General features: G+C 38.0%; 6 protein-coding genes across 8 annotated transcripts in view; 1 reads left to right on the top strand and 5 right to left on the bottom strand.

Moving 5' to 3' along the window:
• The window catches only part of LOC6576318 (stathmin), an 86,309-nt gene extending 85,046 nt beyond the window's left edge, over positions 1 to 1,263 (bottom strand). The window contains exons 1-2 of the mRNA XM_015165104.3: positions 1,050 to 1,263; positions 86 to 170 (exon numbers count right to left, since the gene is read on the bottom strand). Of these exons, the coding sequence (XP_015020590.1) occupies positions 86 to 113 (28 nt within the window). The 5' untranslated portion in view covers positions 114 to 170; positions 1,050 to 1,263. The remainder of the gene's footprint in view (positions 1 to 85; positions 171 to 1,049) is intronic.
• Positions 1,264 to 3,482: 2,219 nt separating this feature from the next.
• LOC6576315 (protein roadkill) lies at positions 3,483 to 4,971 on the bottom strand. The gene is made up of 2 exons (XM_002002270.4): positions 4,096 to 4,971; positions 3,483 to 4,032 (listed from the first exon to the last, which is right to left on the bottom strand). The coding sequence occupies exons 1-2, from the start codon at positions 4,709 to 4,711 to the stop codon at positions 3,551 to 3,553; spliced, it is 1,098 nt and encodes a 365-aa protein (XP_002002306.2). The 5' UTR covers positions 4,712 to 4,971; the 3' UTR covers positions 3,483 to 3,550.
• Positions 4,972 to 5,111: 140 nt separating this feature from the next.
• LOC6576314 lies at positions 5,112 to 10,023 on the bottom strand. Its single transcript, XM_002002269.4, has 6 exons — positions 9,715 to 10,023; positions 8,956 to 9,105; positions 8,066 to 8,893; positions 7,325 to 8,009; positions 5,290 to 7,265; positions 5,112 to 5,236 (listed from the first exon to the last, which is right to left on the bottom strand). The coding sequence occupies exons 1-5, from the start codon at positions 9,895 to 9,897 to the stop codon at positions 6,955 to 6,957; spliced, it is 2,157 nt and encodes a 718-aa protein (XP_002002305.3). The 5' UTR covers positions 9,898 to 10,023; the 3' UTR covers positions 5,112 to 5,236; positions 5,290 to 6,954.
• A 442-nt stretch (positions 10,024 to 10,465) lies between these two features.
• Positions 10,466 to 12,477, bottom strand: LOC116803914. 2 transcript variants are annotated; one of them, XM_032729106.2, is made up of 3 exons: positions 12,146 to 12,477; positions 11,274 to 11,454; positions 10,466 to 11,215 (listed from the first exon to the last, which is right to left on the bottom strand). In XM_032729106.2, exons 1-3 carry the CDS (start codon positions 12,343 to 12,345, stop codon positions 10,616 to 10,618), a joined length of 981 nt encoding a protein of 326 aa, XP_032584997.1. In that variant the 5' UTR covers positions 12,346 to 12,477; the 3' UTR covers positions 10,466 to 10,615. The 2 variants fall into 2 exon arrangements, with proteins under 2 accessions (XP_032584997.1, XP_032584998.1); XM_032729107.2 differs by lacking the exon at positions 12,146 to 12,477 and adding an exon at positions 11,506 to 11,869.
• A 355-nt stretch (positions 12,478 to 12,832) lies between these two features.
• On the bottom strand, positions 12,833 to 14,845 carry LOC6576313. Of its 2 annotated transcripts, XM_032729104.1 has the most exons (5): positions 14,507 to 14,845; positions 13,982 to 14,157; positions 13,483 to 13,865; positions 13,354 to 13,427; positions 12,833 to 13,295 (listed from the first exon to the last, which is right to left on the bottom strand). In XM_032729104.1, exons 1-5 carry the CDS (start codon positions 14,795 to 14,797, stop codon positions 12,942 to 12,944), a joined length of 1,278 nt encoding a protein of 425 aa, XP_032584995.1. In that variant the 5' UTR covers positions 14,798 to 14,845; the 3' UTR covers positions 12,833 to 12,941. The 2 variants fall into 2 exon arrangements, with proteins under 2 accessions (XP_032584995.1, XP_032584996.1); XM_032729105.2 differs by lacking the exon at positions 14,507 to 14,845 and having other exon boundaries at positions 13,982 to 14,267.
• A 934-nt stretch (positions 14,846 to 15,779) lies between these two features.
• Positions 15,780 to 18,089, top strand: LOC6576312 (prolactin regulatory element-binding protein). Its single transcript, XM_002002267.4, has 4 exons — positions 15,780 to 16,210; positions 16,334 to 17,284; positions 17,350 to 17,512; positions 17,569 to 18,089. The coding sequence occupies exons 1-4, from the start codon at positions 16,070 to 16,072 to the stop codon at positions 17,652 to 17,654; spliced, it is 1,341 nt and encodes a 446-aa protein (XP_002002303.1). The 5' UTR covers positions 15,780 to 16,069; the 3' UTR covers positions 17,655 to 18,089.
• Positions 18,090 to 18,390: the final 301 nt, after the last annotated feature.

Here is an 18,390-nt window from a genome sequence, read left to right as displayed (position 1 = left end):
GCTAAAAGCGGTCAAAGAAAAATTCTTAATACGGCACACACTTGCAAGAAATGTAGAAAATATGAAACAAAAGTTAAGAACTTACCTTCGTTGTTAACGGTAGTGGTCTCCATTGTTGTTTATTTGTTTGTGTTTGGGAATTGGACGAAAAATAAGATAAAGGCTGGTTACTGTAAATGAAAATAAATAAAAAAGCACATAAAACAATTGATTAAAAAAAATTTTTTTTGTAAGCTGAGATGTAACAGAAATATTTTATATTTTATCTTTACTGTCTATCAGAAGAAAAGTATAGGAACAATTACCGATAGGCTATACTTCCGGAACGAGAGGTTCTAAAAAAATCCTTAAATGTCTAAGCAACATAAATAACAAAATTTGGGACTAGCTCGAGCGAGTATTCAACAAATAAAATTCTTTATAGCCAACATAATTTTAATCTGGCATTAAGTTCATACTAAACATAATTGATGGACTTAAGAACAAGGTGAATATAAATTAACCAATTGAACACCCTCGTTTAGCACATACGCTGCTCCGTTACAAAAACTGCCCACAGCTTTAGGCGAAATGCATAAAACACTCTAGATAGACGCCCTTGCAGAAAAAAAGTAAAAAAAAAACCGAGTGCAAGGAAGAGCCAAACAACGGCAAAAAAAGAGCAATGCCAATAAGAAGAGTGACAGGCCGTAACAGCGGCAGCTATAACAAGCTCTCGCTCATTACTATAAAATAAGCAGAGCAACAGCAACAACAGGGAAAAGAACTGCACTGGAAATTGGAAGCAACAAAGCGTGGGCCAAAAAGGAAAAGGAAAAAACTGCGCCTGCTGTCAGGGGCAACGACAGCAAAACCAACAACAACTACAACATTGAATTGTAAAGAGCTGCAAAGTTATTGGCGTCGGCGTTTTGCAGCTGTAATTGTTGTTGTTGCTATTGCAATTGCGCAGCAGCAGCAGCAGCAGAAAAAGGGACTGCAACGAACCGGATAAAACTCTTTCCAGTTTCCAACTGCTGCTGCTCTTTTTCATTTTTGTTGGTACTCACCAGATTTATTAACTACAAATATTCACAGAATATCCTACGTACACCTTAATATGACATCCAAAATAAAATAACTTCTTTATGGGTTCACTTTAACACAAAGAAAATCTATTGAGCTGCACTCTTTTTATCCACTTGCACTCTTTGGACTTTATTTTATTACGGCGCACAGCGCTATGTAACGATCGTGGTGGCGCAAGTTTAACGACTGAACGACTGAGGCGCCCACCAGGCTGCTTTGTAGTTGATCGCAGGAGAAGCGACACAATGGGCAGCATTAAACAAATATGTGATGAAAGTAAATCAACTCACTCAAACGGCTTACCAGTATTAAGTGCAAAGCAAAAAAAAAAAAAAAAAAAACTTATTTAACTACAGAACAGCGAACGTCTGCTTTTATTTTTAGTCTATTAAAGAATAAAATAATAATATTAATTTTGTATTTAAAAACGCATAGTTCAATTGCGATCCACAGTGCGACATTGACAGCTGTGCTCTTCACTTTGTTGTTTTGTTTTTGTTCTTTTTTTTTTTTGCGCGTGCTAAGGGAAGCTGCTCCAGGCGAGTTTTGCTTGCTTGCGCAAATGTGTGCGAGTGAGATGACAATTGTGACACTTTTTTGTTATTCGCCACAAACGGTTAAAATTCAAAAAGCATTTTAAAGTAAAAACGGTTGTTAGGTAAACCGGTACATGGCGCTCTTAGAGTAAAACGAATGCCAAGGGGCAAGAGAGAGCGAATTAAGGTGTTGAGCATAATTTTTGGTAGCGTAGACAAATATCCCACAGCTTAATTGGGTAACTTCTTTTGTATTGCTGCTCCGGTCTTGTTGTTGCTTTAATGAAATCATCCGCTTAGATTTGCAGAAAATAATATGTATGTATGTACATATGTAGGTGAGCAAGTGTGCGAGAAGAATTGAGTGACTTTTTAACTAGCTTATCTGTTAATGCATTCTCGGCTGTTGGGCTATAAATCAATAAATAGCAGAGTGCGTATAGACAAGAGATAACTGTCGTTTCTATACTTACACGTATGTGTGTATGAATGTATGTGTGCTGACAGCGCAAGTGCAGTGAACTCAAAGGCATTAAGACTTAATAAGCTGAGACCCACGCTAAAAATTAAAATTAAAAACAAAATTTCAAACAAAAAACAAAATAAAGTGCCAGCGAAATTTTCCACCTACACGCCCAACGCCTCAATTAATTTACCTTTCTTCTTTCTCATTAGATTCGAGAGGTCAAAACAGTTGAAATTTACTGCAGCCACGCAGAGTATGTGTGTGTGTGTGTGTTTTGTATATATGTATGCTGCATGTAAGTCTGTTAGACATATCAAATTGAGATCACATAAAAAGTGAAATTTGATCGAATCGCTATAAAACTTGAAATTGTACATACGCATAGCAACCCCTGCTAAGACGCAGAGGAGGGGGCGTGTCGCCACTTTGAAACACGTTTAGGTGCGTAGACAGACGTTATCTCGCTGTAGAGCGCCAAAACAAATTGCGCGACAATTTTCATTTTCACTTGGCGGTCATAAAAAACATGCGTTCAATTTGCATTTTTTTTTTCTCTCTCTTATTATTATTAATTACTCTGTCGGCTGGCGCCGTCGACGTGTGTGAGAGCGACTAGAGCGCCCGATACTGAGCGAGAAGGAAGTTAAAGCTTTGCTATGTTCGCCCCGTTTCACCTTTTGCGGCTGAACAAAGGCAGAAAGCAAAGCGCCGCTTGAAACAAAGATGCTGCTCGCAGCTGATTCACATTCAACCAACAACAACAACAGCAACAACAAGAAAGAATGGTAGGCAATAAAAACTGTAATTGACATACAATGTGCGTTGCTGGCTTTAAAAATTGCCACCCGAGATCAGCGTCTGCTGCGCCTTATTTGGCACTGGTTCAAGGCAAAGCTGAGGCATCGCATCCCATCCGGGTTTTAAGAAGTTCTGATTGGAGCTGGTGTCAGAAAATATATACATAATATGTACATATGTTAGTTAAGCAAGCGGAGAATGAATGCCTTCCAGAGAGTAAATAATGTATGTTTATGCTAAAAAAAAAATCAATTTGCTAGGCAATGTATATATATATATACATTTATATTGGGAGAGAGAGAGAGAGAAAGAGAGAGAGAGAGAGACAGACACACGGAAAAAAGTCGATCATACAGAGGCTATAAAAAGAATATACAAAATTACAGAGCTTTCGAACTAAAAGCTTTTGATTTCAAAAAGAGCGTTAGTAGCAATACAATTTGAATGATTGATTTGAAAGAATTTCAATAAATGTAACGAATGGTAAATTAGAACTAGTTAAAAATTAAATAAAAGATTTTCTTTAATATAAATAAATGTAAAAATATAATTTAATTTTCTTATTAGATCTCATAAAATAATATTATATGAATAATAATATAACAATAGTATAGTATAATGGAATATAATAATAAAGGCATAAGAGTTTATGTATAAAAATAATAAGTAAAAATTATTTTGCTCATCCACATTTTTCGCAAGAATATTTGTTATAATTTGCCTTATCTGAACGCACAAACAACGTATCGGAATAATTACCAACGACAACAAAATGATCATTTACCAATTGATGATTGTTTCGAGCCAAATTGTGCCAGCCATCTGTCTCTTTTACCATATCCATATTCATGTTTATATATTCAATGGCTCGCGCCTTCAACTGAAGTGCATTGAATAGATCAGATAAGATAAGCGTTTCAGCTGCATTATCTAGGCAGAGTTGCGTGAACAGCGATTTCTCACACAAGGCTTTTAATTTGGCCAGCTTGAATTTGTCAGCCGCTTGGAGCAGTTGCATGGCCAGATTATCCAGATTGGGCGTCTGATCGGTGTAGATGAAACGCAATAAGTCGATCAAGACCTGAGGATCCACGTCGTCAAGGATCACGCGATTTCGTGAGTGCTGATCCGTTTGAAACATCGTCTCAAAGAACTGACTGCGAGCTGAAAAAAAAAAAATAATTGAATTCCAAGTCTCCGAGTATTTATTTCGTACTATCCACTCACCTGATAATATATTCTTATGTGCATATATCTCATGGCCATTTGATGAAACCTTAATATCACTGTACTGCTCATTATCGAATAGTTTGCCGAAATCTTCAGCTACCTTGGTGTCCGGCACTTTGATCGGATTCATTTTTCCGCACGTGCACGCTGCGTCCGTAATCAATCGAATTTGACAAGCGATTGTTAACTTGTCGTGAGGTAAATAATTATTATCCGCATTGAAAAGTTTGCAGCAATATATGAAGGGCTCAAAGCAAACTGTCTTATCGCTGCTCAAGTTGAACAACTTTTTTTGTTGCGTCTCCTCATGATTCATTATGGCACATGTGACCTTAGCCTCTCCATGAAAATACAATCGTTCGACCTGGTGTACGGACAGCTGGAAATAATCAGATACGTTATCCCCCTTCCTGATGAGTGCCAGCTTCAAACGCCATTTAAATTCGTTCTCATGCTCCCCGATGGGAAAATCCATAGATTCCCAGTTCTCTCTCAATTGCCAAGCTTCGCCAAAATTTTCGATTGTCCAGACATGATTGAATTTCACAATTTTTGGCTCAACAGTTGACCAGTCGTTCGATTCATGCTCAAATTTGTCAGAGATGCGAAACATATTTATATTATTATTATTTATTTTATTATTATTATTTTTTAATATTATTCGGAAATAATCAAAATGTCTGGCTCTCTGCTGTAGATATAACTTCGCTGACTTTGCTTTCGCACTGTCAGAATTTGTTCACTTTCTGACGAGTTCTATTCGCTCACAATATTTTAGCCATTCGCTGAGAACCCTAAAAATCTATTGAAATGATATCAGACCGGAATGCTACCATTTTAATTTTATTTTATTTTTTTTTTTTTTTATATACACATTTTTTAAAGATTTTTATAAGTTCAATAAGAGTAAAATTGATTTCAATATCAAAACAAATAGAAACATTCTATATACAATAGAAAGAAATATTAATAATAACGTAACGGAATTTCACTAATCAATGTCCAATGGTAAATTAATTGGTCAAATTATACTTCATTGTTATACCACTGTTATTATCTCTTTAAATATTTTTAAACTTAACGATTTTACTAAAAATGACTGCGAGTCCTTCCATAACCGTTGTTTGCATACAGTTTTCTAAAATTAAACTATATTAATTAACAGAATAAAGTAAAAAATTGTTAACTTACGTGACCCAAGCTTCTTAGAGCTGTCCGTTGAATTCACAGTTGAATTGCGCATTCCATTCGGAAATGCTGTTATTGGGAGTGCGCACATTATTTACGCCATCAAAGACCGAATCTAATTGGTCCATAATTAAGTTCCACTCACTGCCAGACACTTGATTGTACAAATCCAATTTACTTTCATTCAGCTGATGCTGCATCGAGTGCACACTCGTAGAGGTGACATCAGCTGTATAGTTGTTAAGATTTAAACAGATGCGGCCGAAGCAATAACAAATATTGCCGCCCCGCGTAACGAGCGTTTGTTTTGAGTTGCCATCGATAGCTATCGATAAGTGCAGTGTGCTGCCATTCGCAGAGCGACGTAAAATTCTCCATTGTTGTGTTTGAATGGGATTTTGTGCATTTATCAATGCCAGAACCTTATCGTCTGGCAGATGCGCACTATTGGGAAAGTAGCCTTCAATAATATGGCGTGGTATCTGATTCTCCTCCAGCAAATCGATTTCCAGTCTGCTTCGCTTGCGTATCAAATTAAAATGGTCTTTAATCCAGTTCGCGGTCTTCTTATTGGCGCACACCAGCAGCAGCCACTCCGACTGCGGTATGCAGTCGTCGTATTGTGGGCGCAAATTTGTTTTGTTATTTACAGTTACATCCAATATGGCCTCCTGCAGTCGGGCCATCTGTTTCTCTGTGAGCGGAGCCGATCTCTTCGATGCTATGAAGCCAAGCTGCACTTGACTGTTGCCAGTATTAGAATTTGAGCTTCTGCTAGAATTCGGTTTGGAACTTGGAGCACTTGAAGGTGCCTTTATATTCAGATTCGAATTGGAATTGGTGTTTGGCGCAGTCTTTGTTGTTGTGGCTATTGCTGTTGTTCTTGCTGGTGCTGGTGCTGCTGATGCAGCTGCAGCTGTTTTGGATCTCTTCTTTGATTTCTTCGGCGCTTTTGCTGCAGCTAACTTGCGTCTGTTCACTTCCGACATTTCCTTAGCAATTGCGTTTCGTAGACGTACCCGTGCCTTCTTTGTCATTTCATTTAAATTCACTTCAATTTTTAACTGCGCATTGACAGCTCTTTGGTGCGCTTCATCTTCTAAGGCATCCTTATTCTCCTTAACGTCTTTCTTGGCGCTGCTGGCAGTTAAGATTTGCTTAGGCATTTTCTGTCCTTTTCTTTAAAATTTTGATTTCGGCATTTACTCCAGATTTTATTTACAACTTGAAAGCGTGCAAATACTATTGTGAATATGGTTGGTGCGCTCTATCGCTGCGAATGGCATTAATCGTTACGAAGCACAATTGTGAATGACAATTTGTTTGAAATCTCCGAAATTTGTTTGATTGGAAGTTTTGTTGATGGCTTTTTCATTTTAAATAAAATATATATATTTAGTAAAAATGTAGTTTTCGAATAGTTTTCAGAAGAAAACCTGTTCTAGAAAATTTGACTTCAATTGGAATATCGATTCGAATGGAATTAGACTTTAAATTGGAATGCCTATCTGTATTATTCCCTTGATTGGAACTGCAGCACAAGTTGGCAAATCTTTTACTTTAATTAGAAGTCTAATTGGAATGAATCTTTGAACTGCAATTGAAGTACGTTTCTTCCAACTCTTTTTTGAGTTTCTTACTTGAACAAGAACATTAATTATCCATTATTTAATAATTATTATTATAATTTGCCTTTAGTAAGATGAGTTTTTCTACTGAATAATCGGCTAGATTTGTTATTTGATTATATCTGTTAATATGCGGTTTTGTTAGTGCTCCCTCATTTGCCGATGTTAGGGGCGTGTTATATTTGAGTGCCAGGTCTTGCAATAAAGGATACTTGGCGAGCGTCTCAAATGAGGTGCATGGATCTTTTAGATAGTCCAGAAGCTGTGACTCGGCATTCTCTATTAATTTCGTGGCAGCTGGCAGAGGCGAGGGCTGCGACATATCCAAATCGCTTGTCTCACAAACATCATCTGCTCAATAGAAGAATATCTTAATCATTATATTTATAACATGTATAATTTAACTTTACCCATTTCATCGAATTCATAGAAATCATCCTTGCCCGTTGTATAAGCCGTTTCCATGGCAGCACTTTGGCCAACATTCTCTGTAGCCTTCGCATGCCGCACAACCTCTGCAATTACCATTTGTTGTATTTCCCTCGCGCTGCGCTGTTCATGGGCCGAAAGCTTGGCTAAGACATTAAGCCAACGCATTTTGATGCCAGGACACAGAACAGATGCAATAATTGCATGATTTGCCTCTGCAGCCAGCTGAATATAGTTGGAGAATCGCTGCTTCAGTTCCACTTGTAGCTCAAAGGCCAAACTCTTCAGGTCGATCAGTTCCAAGACATCTGAGACTCTCTTCAGTTTAACGCAAAGCGAAGTCAAGGCAGGAATTAGACAGCCATAGTATAAATTGCTCTCCATGCGCAAAAACTCGATTGTCGTTGCTATAGGTGACATTAGGATGCGATATTCCTCGAGATATTGCAAATCACTGGCAGAGAAACAGGAGTTATGCAAAGCCAGCTGACTGCAAAGCTCACCAAGTTTATCCTTGTGCAACAGAATGCAGCAAATGCTATCGTATATGGAAAACCAACGATTTCTAGAGGGACACACTAAAGCCTCACCCAAGAGGGCGGCAATGATCTGAGCCGATGGAGAGCAAAAACATTTGCGCCACAGTGCACTACATTTGGCCATGATCTAGAAGAAAGAGAAGGGAATGAAAAGAGTTCTTATTGGATTTTATTCTTGCTTACCTTCAAGTGTCGTTCCTTTAGGTTTTTATCCCTGGACAGCAATTTCAAGAAATCAGTAGAGGCTACAATATTTAGTATTTCGTTTGCACATTCCATTCGATTTGGTAAGGCCTCGCAGATGAGTTCCTTTAGGTCATCGACATTTATATGGTCTTGATTATTTATTTCCTTTTTCAAATCTATGCCGAATTCTTGAAAGGCTTTTGAGTAATTTCTATCATTATTTGTGATAGATCCCACAATTTTTAGATTATTGAATGCGTACACATTGTTAATTTTGCGTATCGTCTCCAATACCTGAGCATAATCCCCAGAGAAACGCCTGCAGGCCAGGGCAGCTGAATGCCTCTGAAACTTCTCGTCCAGCCAATGACAACTATAAACGAAATAGTTGTACTCGCTGCTATTTGAGCAGATGTTTGTCGTAATGCAAACGTATTTCTGGCTCGCCAGCTGCTGTTTAATACTGTCAGACATTTGCAGAAAGCGCTCATCCAAGTGACTCTTCAGTCTCGCCTGATTCATCACACGTAAATTGGTATTCTTGAAGAGATTGAGGAAACTGGGAGACTCCACAGTTGCCAGGGGCAGGGCATTATCTATTATATAGCACATGACGCGGTGCTCAAACGAATCGCTCTGCTGCTCTTCCGTTGCGGCCTCTTCTATGGCGTACTTCGAGCCAATGAAGGCAGCGTGAATTTTCACATGCTTCACACGCAAATGTTTGATGAAGTTGGAGGTGACTGTGAGGAAGCCTCTGATGCGTGTGCCGCACGCGTTGCAGGTGGCGATAATTGCACCTGGTTTGGCTCTCGGCTCCTTTACCTGCCAGCAAAATAAAGATGAACTAAGATAATATTTTATATATATGTATTTAGATTCCTCACTCTTTGAATACTGCCAAAATATCGAAATACTTCTGGCAGCCTCGTTTCCTTTTTATCCTTTTCCATTGTGCGTTGTGGTTTTCTTTTCTCCGGTCGCTGCAAGAATTTGGCTTTTCGAATATCCGGATCCACATCGAAATTTGACGTAAACTAAAAGTTGAATAGAGTTGGGATGGAATTAAAATTGATGTGACAATAATAATTAAAAATTAAGTTACGTGGCTTAATTGGGTAAAGGGTGTGTAGGGAAAAATTAACGAGGGTCACCTAAAACATTTCCAATGTTGATATGAAGTTAAAGATGAAGAAAATAAATATAAAAATTAAATTATTAAAAATATTAAAAAATTAATAATACAAAATAAAGCTTTCAAAATTTAATTACAAAAATTCTACTTTAAATCAAAAACATTTAGTTTAACATATATACATAAATAATTAAAATTTAAAATTAACCAACAAAAATTTTATTCGTTCCTAATTTGCAATATATTTATATTAAAAATCTGTATATATTTTTGTTTCCTTTTTCATTTAATTAAATTGTTATACATTTTTATCATTTACTTTATTGGTTTAAGTACGTTGCAAACAATTCATTTTACTATTAGCTGAAATACTTTAATAACCACCCTCGTAACTACTTAAGTAATTACATGTATAGTAATTACTTTTATCTCCATCTATATTTTCTTTTCGCTGGCAGCGTTACCAACTTTCCCTATTGTTTAATAATAAAATTAGATGTTGAAGACTTACCTCTGTTCTCTCAGAGCTCGTTTTAAGTTGCTTCTTTGTCATTTCCCACGCGAAAATCCCGTCCTGTTGCTGCTCTGTGCTGTTTTGTGCCTGTTCCCAATTTGATTGCTCCATAGCGAACTGCAGGTCCACAGCTTCCAGCTTGATGCTGTTTGTATCTTTGACTTGGCAAATGTTAAGCATTGTTTTTAGCTCTTATTGTGGTGGACTGACATGGATTGCCCAAGCTCAGCATTTGTATTTATGCTCGTTTAAACACATAAACAAAGTACTCTGTAAATAGTAATTAGCTACTGCAGACTCGGGCATGCCAACTCGCTCAAAATTGAAGATACGTATGTATGCTAATAAGAGTGAGTGGCAATGGAAATAATATGCGGTTAGAGTGCGCGCCAATGTTAAAATTCAAATTTGGTAAATTAAAAGTTGATATATGGAAAGTATATAAATAATTGATTATAAATTGCGATGTAAACAATGAATGCTGAATCATTGATAAATACAGTTATTAGGAATAATTTTCTTTACTAGAGACTAGAATTAATATAAAATTAAGACTAACTCCAGAATTAAGCACTGGCTGGCGGCTTGGCTTAGGAATAATAAAATTAATAATAATAATAACAATATAGTATAGTATAAAACTAATCACTTTATATAAGATTATGTATTAATACATATCTCAATAAAAAAGATTCAATAAATTAGACTCTTATAAAGCAGATAAATAAAATAAACCTCAAATACCATATTAATATAAACATTTAACCTCCTAAATATTTATTTATAATGTCCACGACCTTTTCACATTCAGAGAATATGTACACGCATTTATTACTAGTAGTAATGATATAAAAACAATATATACTAGGTAACTAACACTATTTGTATAATACTTGTACTATTTCTTAAGACATTTCAAAACCTCCAGCTTTTTCAATTCTATTTCCTCCATTCGTTTGAAATGTTGCAGCATAGTATTCGTCTGCTCCGCCATTGTGGAACGCATTGCATCGAGGCTATCTGCGACGCGTGTCATTAATGCATTTTGAGCTCCACAGATGTCCTCAAGACTGTCCGTATAACGACTGCGCCTGCGATTTCTGTCAGCAAAATCTGCATCTAAATCGGCCGAGTGTTTGCGTTTAACTTTATCCTTATCCGCATTAACATTAATTGTGGGTTTCGACTGCTGAAGACGTGTTGGGCTTTGTTGCCCTGCTCCTACATCGACAATTTCATAGGATCCACACAGATCGGCTAGACTTTCATCTTCAGTTCTAGATTGAGAACTACGACGTTCGAGTTTGACATTCGATATGTCGTCCTGTTCGCTAGGATAGCCAGAGGATTTGCCGCAACTAATAATTTCCACTTTATCGTATAACCCACACAGATGGGCAATTGATTCCTCAGCAGGGTTTAGGACAACATGTTGATTTGGTTGGTTTTTGATTTGCAAAAGTTTCTTCTTTATGGATATTTTCCAATCAGACCAAACCTGTGAATAGAAATAGAGACTTAAAAATATATATAAATTAAGAATTAAATGTTAGGACCTTTTTCCATGAGGAAACATTCTTATAGGGAGGTCCTTCAGCGTTCAGATCATCCGCGAGACTACGCCATTTGCCATCCACAACAAAGCGTTCGCCATTTCCGAGTCCTTTGGCAATTTCCTGATGTTTGATCATAAACTCTATTAATATATTGCTCTGTTCTCGATTTTTGTGTGTGCGCCTGTAATATAAGCAATTGATTGTTGATCGTTGAGTAAAAGCTTTAACTTACACTTTGTTAGATTTTTTTCAATTTTTTTGTTTTCGGTGTTGCAAATGATCAATGGAAAAATATATAACCAACCAACCATTTTCACTTAATTATACACTTTTAACATAATTAATTTTAACTAGCATACTATTATTATTAGAAATGTATTATTTCTTAAAAAGTGAATGAATCAACTTAATAATACAATTTTAATTAAATTTTTTTATGAATATAGTGAAACTATTCTATTATTATAAGAAATGTATTACAGCCTACAAATTTTGCTCGTTTTGCAGCACTATAAATGCTCCGATTTTTTTTATGGCTACCATTTTTGAGCTATTTGTGTAAGCAGCATGAAACTGACATTTACCGGAACTTAATTTAAAAATAGAAAATATGTGCTTTTATAAAATCATAAAAGTATATAAAAAAAAAACTCAATTCAATAAATTGGCAATTTATAATCAAAATAAAAAACAAAACAAAATCTCTACACCAACCAGAAAAACCAGGAAAATTCAAAATGCGGACAAAATTCAATTACCGCAAATTTGAATGAATAATTGAATCTAATAAGGGCATTAACGGAATAAATTAAAATAATTAAACAAAAAATGGACCTAAAATATGCCTATGCAGTTGATTCAAGTTCACTCACTTCTTTGGCAAATTCTGTCCATTGCGTTTCTTCATGGACGACTTCTCTGCTTCCTCAAAGCTCTCATAATCCGTGCTCAAATCCTGCTCTATTTTGATGGGTCCAATGTAAATGTCCAGCGCCGTTGTTGCCAGTGGATCAGTCATTTGTTTTTCATCCCTCTCTGACAATAGCCCAGCGGTTTTGGTTAAGCTTGGCATTCTACGATTTTTACTCAACTCTTTTGGCGACTAACGAAAATTCAGTTTTGCCGTTGACAATTGCGGTACTGCAATTTCACGCTGGCTGTTAGCAGTTCCGATAGGTCAATTCTATTATCGATAACACAGTCAGCTGTGCCTGTAACAGAGGCAGATCAAGCAAAATGTTTAAATTCAGAATTCAAATATTTTAAATCATCTTCAAACGAACATTGTATATGAATAATTTATGACAAAATTAATAATTAATAATAAATATAGTTTAAATACATTATAAATTAGTGCATATATTTCTTTTCAAATTGAAAATAATAACGCTTGGGTCTATTATTTGGGTATACTTCCAATTTAAATATTATAGCCAATTATGTAAGTTACGTTGTAGACAGTAATCAGCCTAATACTGATTACATCTTGTGCATGATCCATAGCTAACATACAACTTTTTATCAGTCAGTTCTTAAATCAAAGTAAATGGATACAAACATTTTCACAACTTAAACTAACGTTCATTTAAATATTTATTACCCGATTGTTTGTATGGACATTTCAGTTTCCTATAGCCATAGTTAGTCTTTTTTGTAGTTATCTGATAACTAATTAAATAAATGTATACTTTGCTCCTGTTTGGCCTTCTTCTGTTTTATCTCGAGCTCCAAGAGTTCAATGCGCAGTTTACGCTCTCTGGCCTCGTCTTCGAGTTTGCTACGCTTCTCATACATTTCCAGTTCGTGTTTTTCCTGCGCTCGCTCATTTTCGCATCTACAGAAATCTTGCCGTAGCTGCAACAGCTTTAATCTCTCCTCGTCCAGGGTACTTTTAGGATTAGGAACTTTGTCGGGTAGTTTGTTATTGAGAACTGGAGGAGGAACTGCATTGGCCATATTACTGGTGGCCCACTTGGAACTCGTGCTGGTCAGATCGTCCTCCGATACGGCCATGTCATTAGCCTGGAAGATGTTGAAAATATAGACATAGCTGTGCTGAATGCAATTTCAATTCGCTTACATCCAGACCTCCTGATACGAAATTATACATCATGTCGTCGTCCTCCTCAAAGCTCTGCTCATTTTCCAGCTGACCTGTTTAAAAGAATTTATTTGTTATTATTTAATTTTTTTTTTTATAGCTACTCACATCCATCAGTCTCCAGGGCATTCTTTAGGCGCAACGCCGCATCTCCGATCATGGCAACAATTTTTTCCGAAACAGTTGAAACTATGGGCGTAACTGGTTCACCACCGCCCATGCGCTGACAGTGTGCTCGCTCCTTGGCCAGCTCCACTTTCGCTCTACGCTTCATATGCAGATATTTGTCCCTCAGCTGCCGCCATTCGCGGTTAACTCCAGTTTTCGCTACGAAATTGTTTGTCAGCTCTGCCCAGACTTCCTCTTTGTGCTTCCACGTAAATGCATCCGATTTCTTGTTGTTCAGCACATCGTTGCGCTCCTCGACAAGCTCTACCAGGATTAACTCCTCCTCCGGCGAGAAGTTTTTTCCACGTTTTTTAATTTTTTCACTGAATTTTACAATTTATTCATTTAATGTTAGACCACGAATATTTTTGGTAGGATAAAGAATGCGCCTAACTGAAACTTTTTTCTCTTCACTGAACTTCTGATAGGTTTAACTTACTTCTTTGGCTCTAGCTGTTCGGATATTCGAATTTTCTTCGCCGGCGTCTCCAGCTCTGGCTCCTCGTTGCTCTCATCATCTGTGCTCGTGCCCTGTTCGATTTTGATCGGGCCGATTTCCAAATCACTTGCTACCATCGGATCATTTATAGTCGCCAGATTCGGACTTGTCATTGCCTTAGTAATACATAAATATATTTTTAATTGCGAGCACAAAACAAGCAAATCACAAATTCAATACTGCAATTTCTCTTTGGCTGTGAGAATTCGATAGGTCTTCGATAGAAAACAGATGTTTCTTTTAAATAACATTCCCAGATGAGTGCAAATGTTCAATATTTCATAATTTTTAAAGTAAAACTAGCTGACACGGCAGCGCTTAAAATAAATATAACAAAAAAAAAAAAAAAAAAAAAAGCTGACACGGCAAACGTTGTTTGGCCATATCCATTATTTCTAGGCTTTGATAACAATAATACAAAAGAGTATTAATATAGATAGAAATATAATGGCAATGTCACTTTACCACTAAGGCAGTACTGGTGCAACCATATCGAAACGCTGTTCGATTCAAATCAATACTTGAATCATTTCTTTTTGCCGTTTCTTGGGCTGCCTTTCTTCGAATTAAGGCCCTTCTTTGCTGGGTTCTAACGCGGTTCTTTGCTCGCATGATTTCTCGTTCTTCGTCAGATAATTGACTCGCGATATTCCGTTGCCTAATTGCATTACGGGTCCGGCGGGAAAGATTAGATACTCTACGACGCGGCATTTTTATTAATAGTAATACCGAATATGCCCTCGCACAAAACCACATAAAACGATCGAGAAATATAAATATAAATTATTTACACAAATTTATGTTTGAGACAAACAAATACAACAGTACCTACCTGAACTTTCGAGATATTTAGCTTCTGTACGCTCACGTATTATTTTTCAATTTTTCAATCAAATGGGATTTTTTTTATGAATAGACATTCATTTACTTCGATACTATTGTATAACATGAGAGCAGGACCGAAAACTGTCACTGTTATCAAGCCTACTGAGTATCAATGAAAATTTGACAGCTCTGAAATTAAAGAGAAAACCCCGCGTTTTTCAAGTATTCGTCAAATTTTTTCAGTATTTTTAAGATCTATTATCCTACTCGTGGCGGAGACAAATATAACAAATCAAAAACCATGAAAATTGGTCCAGCAGATCTCGAGTTATAAGTGTTGGAACACTTTTACACAACTTTCTTTTATATATGTATATAATAATACATATATAGATTAACAGAGCGTTCAGCTCGCTGCCGATGCGCGTTGCAAAAGGTGAATTGAGATGATTATAGTTGCAACGTGCAACGTTCGAAGTCCTCGCCACCCATAAAGTAAATTTGTAAAACTTTATATGGTTTGGCATTGGTAACGCTAAATCGACTTTGTGGTAAACCTAGCCTTTGATTTTGCATGTGGAATAAAATGGTTGACCATTTGCAGCAGTATTTTTAACAATTTTCGTTGCTCCAAACGATGTGATTTGAAACCATGATTTGAATTTGTTGCCTTTCTTCATCTGATCTTTGTGTGTCTCTCTCTCTCTCTCTCGCTCTGGTCTCTCAAATAGCGACGATTCCAGTTTTGGTTACTAACCAAAATGGTTAGTTAGTGGCCCAAGCCGAAAATGTGACGTCACAACAGAGCTGTCAGCTAACATTAAGAGTAACAGAACTGTTCTTTGCAGAACCTACTGAGTTCCCTTAACAGTGGCTGAATGCTACAACATTTCGTTGTGAGTGTCAAACAGCTGCGCTGCTTAGTGAATGTCTGAATCGGGTCAAGTGTACGTGGATTTTAGACAGACTTTCACGGCACAGCGACGCGACAAACAAATTACAAAATAACTAATATAAATAGTGTAAATAGTAAACGATAAACCATAGTAACTTAGGATATGAAACCAATTAAATTTAACTAAATAATATAGATTCATACATACTATTGTAGAATACAATAAATGCGCCTGACTCAGAGCTGCTGATAAAACCAATAGAAACGAAAACGAAAAAGCAAGCATAACTAATTATTAATTATTGATAATGGCACCAACACGCAGGCCCAGCGATGGGTTATTGGCGCGCGTCAATTTTCCCCTCTACGCCGTCGATATGCTGACCAGCCGCCACATTCTGGTTGCCGGCGGAGGCGGCTCCAGCAAAACAGGCGTCGCGAATGGCTTCGTAAGTGTGTCGAATATGCTTAAAATGGGTCAACATTGCAGCACAATGGGGACCATAAATATAGTGCGATTAATAATTAACAATAACTGCTAACATTTTGTTGGAATTTGCTCTTCTTGATAGGAAATCTATGAGCTCTATCACAATGGCAGCCATTTTTGTGCGGAGGAGGTGCTCCGCCATGAGACGGGCGCCAATGTGGTCATGAATTTCGCAGTGCGCAACAGCGGACGACGCGCCTATCTGTGTGCCGGCCAGGAGGCGCATTGTCAAATGTATTATGTGCAGCCGCGTATCGAGTCCGAGGAGGATGAAGACAGGGATCGGAAGCCAGCTCCAGTGGAGCGCCCGCACGAGAATGGCGTGCGACAGCGTGGCGCTGCACACTCTGGCGTCGAGGCGCTACCCAATGGCCATAACAACAGACAACAGAACCAGAGCAGCGGTACCAGCAATCAGGAGCTGCTCGGCAAACTGCATCGGCTGCGCTTCGACATTCAGGCAGCGGATGTGGTGCAGACGGATTTCTTGAAGAGCGCCGAGCCGTTGCAGCGCGTGGTGCGCATCAGTGGCAATGGCCAGCTGATGGCAACCGGCGGCACCGATGGCCATCTGCGCATCTGGAGCTTTCCACAGATAAAGCTTATCAAGCAGCTGGCGGCGCATACAAAAGAAATCGACGACCTGGACTTCAGTCCCGATTCCAAGTGCATTGTGAGCATTTCGAAGGATGCCCAGGGCATTGTGTGGGACCTGAGCACGGGCAAGCAGCATTACAAGCTGCAGTGGCAAACGCCGGAGGGCGCTAAATACCTATTCAAGCGCTGTCGCTACGGCACTGTGGAGGCACACAAGGATAACTATCGGCTCTTCACCATAGCCAATCCGCTGGGCAAGGTGGGCAAGCAGCGGGGCTATCTACAGCAATGGGATTGCACGAGCGGCCAATTGCGGGCAGCGGTGCCCATCGATGAGAGTTTAGCCTCGCTCGCTGTGCGGGACGATGGACGCTTTGTGGCCGTTGGCACCATGTTCTCCGGCAGCGTATCCATGTACATAGCCTTCAGTCTGCAGGTGAGTGGGCCATATTTTTACCCAATTGGGGCACAGTAATTAATTGTCTGCCTATGACTTTTCAGCGTGTGCTGCATATTCCTCATGCTCACTCAATGTTTGTGACCGGGCTGCAGTTCCTGCCCATTACCAACGAGGAGGGTCCGCCCATATCGAGCGACACGGAAGCAGCCGTGCTATCCATCTCCGTCGACAATAAAGTGTGCATACACAGTCTGCAGCAGCGACGTAAGTTAACCCTAACCCAATGTACTCGATATACTCATTCGTATCGCATTTTGCAGGCACGATTCCCGCCTGGCTGGCCATTGTCTTTATGATTGTGATGATCTTTGTGGTGTTCGTGTTCTGCTCCTACATTGGCATTTGAGACTGTCTGGACTGGTGGTCGACCAGCGAAATCAATTTGCATTATTAGTTGATAAACAATGTTTAGTTTTGTAATAGACCCCATGCCCCTGCCCCATCTCCTCCTCCTCTGAACACCCCACTGAATATTATTTTAAGTGTATAGTTGTTTTTTTTTTTTGTGCCGGCTGCCTTATCTCTCGTACACTCCTCTCAAAGTCATTTTCGTTATTGTATCATAATTTTGCTTTAACTATCTCAAATTTGCCGTTGTAGTTAATATATATGTACATGTATGTATGTCAGAGTATTTAGCTTGCAAAGGAATTAATATTTAATTATATAAAACAAAGGAATAATAATAAATCAGGTGAATGCAGTTATATAGCAATAAATGGAATATTCATAACGAAATAATTTGTATATTTACTTACAAATAAATTGAATTGTTAACACAGCCAATTGTCTAATTAATCATGAAAATAGGTCTGTAATATTTAAATAATTTAAAAATGAGGTCAATCAAAGTTTACTGATTGGCCTCATTTTTAAATTCAAATATTACAGATGCCCGCGCAATTTACAAAAGCCATCCACATACATAGGCATTCATTCACAAGCATGTTAAAAGCCCTGCTCCAATTAACAGTCCACATGTTAATTAGCAGACAGATAGGGCTCGACCACTAACCACAGAGTGTTAAAATTATCATTGCCATTCACCAACATGTAGCAGGAGTGCTCCAATTGGCAGCCTT

Source organism: Drosophila mojavensis, unplaced genomic scaffold (assembly GCF_018153725.1).
Source record: "Drosophila mojavensis isolate 15081-1352.22 unplaced genomic scaffold, ASM1815372v1 contig_36, whole genome shotgun sequence".
NCBI classification, from domain to species: Eukaryota; Metazoa; Arthropoda; class Insecta; order Diptera; family Drosophilidae; genus Drosophila; species Drosophila mojavensis.
Note: the sequence above shows the minus strand (reverse complement) of the source record. Positions and strands in the feature narration are given on the sequence as shown.

Bases quoted from the DNA above. Each gene is read 5' to 3' on its own strand.
- LOC6576315 (XM_002002270.4), bottom strand. From the start codon at position 4,711: ATGTTTCGCATCTCTGACAAATTTGAGCATGAATCGAACGACTGGTCA. The intron at 4,033-4,095 runs GTGAGTGGATAG...TTTTTTTTTCAG, and splicing joins ACATAAGAATATATTATCAG to CTCGCAGTCAGTTCTTTGAG.
- LOC6576314 (XM_002002269.4), bottom strand. From the start codon at position 9,897: ATGCTTAACATTTGCCAAGTCAAAGATACAAACAGCATCAAGCTGGAA. The intron at 9,106-9,714 runs GTAAGTCTTCAA...TTCAACTTTTAG, and splicing joins CGAGCTCTGAGAGAACAGAG to TTTACGTCAAATTTCGATGT. The intron at 7,266-7,324 runs GTAAAGTTAAAT...TCTATTGAGCAG, and splicing joins CTATGAATTCGATGAAATGG to ATGATGTTTGTGAGACAAGC.
- LOC116803914 (XM_032729106.2), bottom strand. From the start codon at position 12,345: ATGCCAAGCTTAACCAAAACCGCTGGGCTATTGTCAGAGAGGGATGAA. The intron at 11,455-12,145 runs GTGAGTGAACTT...CTTATATTACAG, and splicing joins GGACAGAATTTGCCAAAGAA to GCGCACACACAAAAATCGAG. The intron at 11,216-11,273 runs GTCCTAACATTT...TTCTATTCACAG, and splicing joins ATGTTTCCTCATGGAAAAAG to GTTTGGTCTGATTGGAAAAT.
- LOC6576313 (XM_032729104.1), bottom strand. From the start codon at position 14,797: ATGTGGTTTTGTGCGAGGGCATATTCGGTATTACTATTAATAAAAATG. The intron at 13,866-13,981 runs GTAAGTTAAACC...TGTAAAATTCAG, and splicing joins GAACAGCTAGAGCCAAAGAA to TGAAAAAATTAAAAAACGTG. The intron at 13,296-13,353 runs GTAAGCGAATTG...AACATCTTCCAG, and splicing joins TCGTATCAGGAGGTCTGGAT to GCTAATGACATGGCCGTATC.
- LOC6576312 (XM_002002267.4), top strand. From the start codon at position 16,070: ATGGCACCAACACGCAGGCCCAGCGATGGGTTATTGGCGCGCGTCAAT. The intron at 17,285-17,349 runs GTGAGTGGGCCA...ATGACTTTTCAG, and splicing joins ACATAGCCTTCAGTCTGCAG to CGTGTGCTGCATATTCCTCA. The intron at 17,513-17,568 runs GTAAGTTAACCC...CGCATTTTGCAG, and splicing joins ACACAGTCTGCAGCAGCGAC to GCACGATTCCCGCCTGGCTG.